At 40.5% G+C, this 6,467-nt stretch overlaps 1 protein-coding gene across 1 annotated transcript in view; it reads left to right on the top strand.

Annotated features, from left to right (window-relative positions):
* The window catches only part of LOC108575114 (echinoderm microtubule-associated protein-like CG42247), a 19,219-nt gene extending 14,253 nt beyond the window's left edge, over positions 1-4,966 (top strand). The window contains exons 5-17 of the mRNA XM_017937831.1: positions 16-93; positions 349-465; positions 1,613-1,877; positions 1,945-2,228; positions 2,395-2,559; positions 2,648-2,743; positions 2,976-3,113; positions 3,183-3,443; positions 3,503-3,760; positions 4,037-4,199; positions 4,271-4,453; positions 4,529-4,624; positions 4,698-4,966. Of these exons, the coding sequence (XP_017793320.1) occupies positions 16-93; positions 349-465; positions 1,613-1,877; positions 1,945-2,228; positions 2,395-2,559; positions 2,648-2,743; positions 2,976-3,113; positions 3,183-3,443; positions 3,503-3,760; positions 4,037-4,199; positions 4,271-4,453; positions 4,529-4,624; positions 4,698-4,966 (2,373 nt within the window). The remainder of the gene's footprint in view (positions 1-15; positions 94-348; positions 466-1,612; positions 1,878-1,944; positions 2,229-2,394; positions 2,560-2,647; positions 2,744-2,975; positions 3,114-3,182; positions 3,444-3,502; positions 3,761-4,036; positions 4,200-4,270; positions 4,454-4,528; positions 4,625-4,697) is intronic.
* Positions 4,967-6,467: the final 1,501 nt, after the last annotated feature.

The raw sequence follows: 6,467 nt of genomic DNA, 5'->3' as shown, positions 1-6,467 counted from the left end.
TCCATCACCGACGAGGCACCACCTCCTGGCGGTGGAAAGCCTTCTTCAGGACGCGTCATACGTATCGTTAACAACCATGATCACACCGTGCAGGTAACTATAATTATTAATCATCCGTTCATATTTTTCTTAGAAATTCATAGAATAAAATTCCTCAAAATAAAAAATATTACAAAGAAAACGAAAAGGAAACAGAAACTTGTTCTGCGACTTTTTTATCACTAAGTACGTTCATTTTAAATATTTATTTTGATTCTTTATTACAAGCCAAAGGGTTAACATTCTAAGGATGTACACATGATAGTAAACATTTTAATTTGTCAAACATCTCTCACTAATTAATTCCAGTGTCGAGTCCTGTTGAACCTACGTACTTCACAGCCGTTCGAAGAGGTTGTGGAGGATCTTGGGCAGGTATTGAAGATGAACGGAGCCAAGAGGATGTTCACAGTCTCTGGACAGGAGGTAAACACCATAACGTTGGACAAGCAAGAATTATCGAGAGAAAGAGAGTGAGAGAGAGAGGGAGGGAGAGAGGGATGACGTATAGTGATCGATTCGTAGATGTTCGTGAACGGACTAGACGTGGGCGAGTCGAAAGTTTATCAGATTGGCTTATAAAATCTGCTTGAATAATGTTTGTCCATAAATATGCATGCGGCTGGTGGGGGCAGAAGCGTTGAAACGAAGCGTGACGAATATCGGGGTCGACTTCTTCGCTTGTAAATGGAATAGGGTCGTTGGTTAACACTGTTTTGAATGGTCTTAGAGGATCTATCGTAACAGAATGCGTTACAACTGTAACCAAAAGTATAAAATTCTGAGAAAAAATTAGATTAATTTATCTTGAAGAAAAATTTAAATTAAATAGTTGTTTTAATTGAAATTTTGTTAGTGTAGAAAAATGGTAGATAAAGGTGTTATTATTATTGTCATTTTCGTTATTCCATTCTCGAGATTGCGTGTCATTTGGGTAGTTTCCAGCGACACCCTCCTCACTTGAATTTTCCAAAGCGTTGTAACAGATTTTACACGATTATACGTTCTGTCAAGGGTGGAAGTGGGTCGGAGGCCCCTGTGAAAAAAGGTCAGAGATCCATCTTTTTCCAGGTCACGACCGTATATGAATTTCAAATTGGCCAATTTTGCTCCAACCGAGCATTCGACCGCCTTATGCATCATCGTTACATACGCTGTCTACGTCAATTGTGACGTGCAGTATACGAAATACGGGAAAATATCCTGGTTCATTCATTTTTACGCCCACGCGTTTCTCGCCTACATATCCTTTTATGATTCGTTTAGACTCTAAATTTAGAATATTCACTGGAGACTGATTCTTTCTGATATATCTTCTCCTTTTTAAATGGCAGAGGCACATTGAACAAAGTTGGAGAAACTGTTGTAATACATATTTTTAGAAACTAAAGTTAGGAATGTCTTTAAGAAAAGAAAATTGCAAAAAGGGTTAGGAAGGTTAAAAGTTTTTTAAATCTTTAACTTTATTTTGCAAATTTTTACGTAGTTTACAATGACCGCAAAAAATTACACAAGAACGAAAAAAGTATGAAATATTCTTTTATCCTTAATTAGATGATCGTGTTATCGACAGGTGAGGAGTTTCTCGCAGCTGAGAAACGAGTTCGCAGACGTGGACACGTTCTACCTGGGCACAGGATCGGGCATAGGTTTGGCGGGTGCTGTTACCGCGTCTCCAGCGAGGAGATCTAGGTCGCGAGGACCACCCACTGTGGTTGAAGACATTGGTCGTCAGAGACGAGCTCGTAGCAAAAGCAGACCCCGCGCTTTGTACGCCCCTGACTCTGATGTCGTCCGAGTAAACGGTTCTCTATACAATTCTTTCCTTTATATATTGCGTGATTCTTTTTTCATTAATTAACAACAATATTAAACATTATATTTTATATGTAGATTACAGTGTAGTGGAAGTCTTACGGGATGAACCAGCCAGAGTGACGATCAGAGGGCTGAGACGTTCCTTTTACCCTCCTTCACACCTACCACCGGTGGATAATTCACCACCGGATAAGAAACTGCAACTCGAATGGGTTTACGGGTATCGGGGCACCGATACACGAAGAAATCTTTGGGTCTTACCCAGTGGAGAGCTTCTTTACTACGTTGCTGCCGTGGCTGTTCTCTTCGACAGAGAGGAAAATGCACAACGGCACTATGTGGGTCACACTGAGGACATCACATGCATGGAGGTAGTGATAGAATTTGAATCGCTTCGTAAATGATTCTAAACTTTTAATTTTTGTAATGATTGTAGTATTATGCATAATGTAACTAGAGCGTTGAATCGCAATAAAAGAAACGACATCTTCTTGCATGTGAACGGGCATTACAAAACGTGTTCCTTTGACGTTACAGGTTCACCCAAGCAGAGAGCTGGTGGCATCTGGGCAAAAAGCGGGCAGGCACAGAAAAGCGCAACCGCATGTTCGCATATGGTCAACAGAGACTCTACTCACTCTATACGTGTTCGGAATGACTGAGTTCCAGATGGGCGTCTCTGCGTTAGCCTTCTCGCAATTGGTAAAAATGACACGAAATACTTAAACAAAGTATATATACGAATATAATCGACTTACAAACATGTTTCTATATTTTTACATGTACTCAGAATGGTGGTAGTTATGTGCTAGCTGTGGACGCTGGCAGGGAGGCGATACTCTCTGTGTGGCAGTGGCAATGGGGTCATCTATTGGGCAAAGTGGCGGTAAGCATTCCTCCACCCCCTTTGTACACGCCATCAGATCATACTCGTGTATAAGAGGAGGAGACGTACAAATGAACAGAAAAAGTACTAACGTTTACTATAGAATGAAAATATTTATTTTTTACTTTGGATGGTCTGTTCCTTTTCTGTCGCCTCAACGACAGCGTCACAGACGTTACATTGCTTGTCTACACTAGGCTTTACAGGTTTGTATAATTAATTTTTCTTGTAGACTATGCAAGAGGATCTGACTGGTGCAGCCTTTCATCCTTTGGATGATAATCTGTTGATAACTCACGGCAGAGGGCACTTGACTTTCTGGAACAGAAGAAAGGATGGTTTTTTCGAGAGGACAGACATTATCAAGCCGGTAAACCGCGGTAAAATAAGCTTTTTTAGCTGTTAGTATAATTGATCGACTCTTGTTCTCCGTTTTAAGCCATCTCGTACGCACGTGACCAGCATCCAGTTCGAGCAAGACGGAGATGTTGTTACAGCGGACAGCGATGGTTTCATTACGGTGTACTCTGTGGACGCGGATGGCGCTTATTTTGTTAGAATGGAGTTCGAAGCGCATAATAAGGGAATTAGTTCATTAGTTATGTTGTCTGAGGGAACGTTGCTGTCTGGTGGAGAGAAGGATCGTAAGATAGCTGCTTGGGATTCTCTGCAGAATTATAAACGTATTACTGATACGAAGGTATGTGAGAGGTTTTGATTAGAGATTGAAGATGGGTAATGTGGTTGTTTGGTCTTCAGTTACCAGAAGCGGTGGGAGGAGTCAGGAGCATCTATCCTCAGAGACCAGGCAGGAACGATGGGAATATATACGTTGGAACAACCAGGAATAATATTCTTGAGGGATCTTTGCAGAGAAGGTTCAATCTAGTTGTGTTTGGTCATGGTAGACAGCTGTGGGGTCTTGCTGTACATCCGGATGACGAGGTATTCGCCACAGCTGGACACGATAAGAACATTGCACTATGGCGGAGACATAAACTTTTATGGACGACGCAGGTAATTATTGAATGTTTATTTCGAATTCAATTTCAAATATTCCAATTTAAATATTCAAATTCCAAAATTTAAATTCAGCCAATAAAATTCAAACTATCCAAGATTTAAACTCAGCTAATAAAATTCTAGATATTCAAATTTATAAATTTAAATTCAGCTAATCAAATTTAAAGCATTCAAAATTTAAATTCAGCCAATCAAATTCGAACTATACAAGATTTAAATTTAGCCAATCAAATTTAAAATATTCAAATTTAAATTTTCACTCATTTTTAGGTGGGTTTCGAGTGCATCTGCATAGCTTTCCATCCATTTGGCGTCGCCCTGGCCGCAGGTTCCTCCGAGGGTCACCTTCTGGTCCTGGCCGCGGACACAGGAGCGGCTGTAGCCACCCTCAGAGTCTGTGGCTCGCCACTATCATGCATAGGCTACAATCCAAGTAATACACTCCCCTTCCTCAACTATATACATTACATGGAACAACCGTATGAAGTTATTCCTCTTGAACAGCTGGAGAAATCGTGGCGATGGGCTCCCAAAACGGCAGCGTGTACCTCTTCAGAGTATCCAGAGATGGCTTCTCCTATAAGAAAAGCAACAAGATTCGCGGAACGCAACCATTGGTCCAATTAGACTGGAGTTCCGACAGCAGATTTCTTCAGACAGTCACTCAAGACTACGACCTAGTATTCTGTAATATTTCTTCCTATTTCAATAGATAACTACTCTCAAATCATCCATAAACATAATCTAAAATATACTCTACAGGGGATGTGAAAGCGTTATCCTCAGAAAAAAGTCCACTAGTCATGAAAGACGTGAAATGGTACACTCATAATTGCATGGTTGGCTACATGGTGTCTGGTAAATACAAAAATTGTTATAAAATTCCAAGTTTCTTTCAAGATTAACTAATTCTCAATGATATTATTTACAGGAATGTGGAACAATCGCTACTATCCGCTAACAACGGTTTTAACAACATCAAGCAGATCAGCTGCTCACGATATGCTAGTTAGTGGCGATGCAGAGGGCTATCTGAGACTCTTTAGGTACCCCTGTACTAGTGCAAAAGCTGAATATGTCGAAGAAAAGGTATACAGCTCTCTGGTAGCCTGTGCAAGATTCCTCTACAACGATCAAAATGTCGTGACCGTCGGTGGAACCGACGCTGCTCTCATGCTATGGGAGCTAGTCGACGAGTAGACTAAACCACTGTGCATTCGCTATGGATTTTGTCTTTGTCTTCTAAGGCCAGGTGGCCAGGCTATCTACCACATTAGTCACGCGATCATCAAAGGAATCGCCACGACCTAATCCATCGTGGAACTCTTTTAATACTGATCAGTAAACGTGATTAACGTTTATCTTATTAATTGTACTGGACGCTGTTCAATAATCCAGTAAGAGAATTACGAGAAATTTGGACGTCCGTCGACGATGTTTGACGTTTGTTTTTCACAATCTCCGGCCTTCAGAGAATATTCTGACGAGCCTGTTGCAGCCTTACACTTTGTGTCTGTGTCGAAAACACAGTTTCGGGTACAGAATTAGCATCGTCTTCTTATGAGCCACGGAAGTGACTTAATACGTATCAGAGAGGACGAGCACCACTCGACGAAGGAAGGATACGATCTACTCGATACATTGTTATACCAGAACGCTCGATTGTCTCGAAGTCGATCCATGTTACCAATCCATAACCACCTCATGAATTCCTCCAGGGCATATTTCTCCATGAAACGAATATCCGTACACGTTTTTAAATGATATCGTTATTGCCACATTATTGAAATCTTCTTCATGATACGCCAGCAGACCTAGACTTCAGTCATCGACGTGAACAGAACCACAAAGAAACCAAGGATCTATCTTCCCTTCCCTCGATGTTTTGCCATTTGTGATTGCGTCGTCAAATACACACGGCGATAACGGTTACGATAATGTTATCACGCTACAGAAAAAAAAAAAACGTTGCAGTTTATGAGAAGCGATACAAAACGTAGGCACACGTCACATGTGTATCCAAGTAGGAGTAAAAAAAAAGGATAAGAACGAAGTATAAATACAATAAGTGTGCACGTTCAAGAGCGTGCGAATTTTTGGGGCGCTGGCGCCCCTTGGTAGTTTTTAAGCGACGAAATGATAGATTTAAAAAAAAAATGAACAAAAAAAAAAGAAACAGGCACCCCTATGTACCAGGGACGATGGTTTTCTTTTTTCTTCATCGTTTTGAAGATTTTTCGAGACTATGCTGTTGCAGGTCAACGCAAACCTCTCCGTCGGATCCTCCCCCTTGTTCACATTGATTTCTAGCAAAAGAAAAAAAATTTGTGAAGTATAGTGAACAGTATACAGAGTTTAAACGATATGTTATTATTAAAGATATATATTATTATTAGTATATACATAGTAGTAGATGCAAAAGAAGAATCTCTCATGTTAGCAAGCTACGCTCGGGATCGTCACTGCCATGGCGTCGAGTTCGAAATTTTCTTATGGTCTGCGCGCTTTCGAATACGCTGATTGTTCTCTGCGGGTGATCAGAGCTATTTCAAGCCATTCTTCGTCTAAATACATTCCTACGTTCCACTTGTGTAATTTTATAAAAGTGAAACGACGACGTTACTTTTTACCGTATTATACGTTAGACTCTGACATCATCGATACTTTTTTTCGAATTAAATCTTTACGACCATTTGAAATT

This window comes from Habropoda laboriosa, unplaced genomic scaffold (genome assembly GCF_001263275.1).
Source record: "Habropoda laboriosa isolate 0110345459 unplaced genomic scaffold, ASM126327v1 scaffold207, whole genome shotgun sequence".
In the NCBI taxonomy this organism is placed as follows: domain Eukaryota; kingdom Metazoa; phylum Arthropoda; class Insecta; order Hymenoptera; family Apidae; genus Habropoda; species Habropoda laboriosa.
This window is presented reverse-complemented; position numbering and strand designations above follow the sequence as displayed.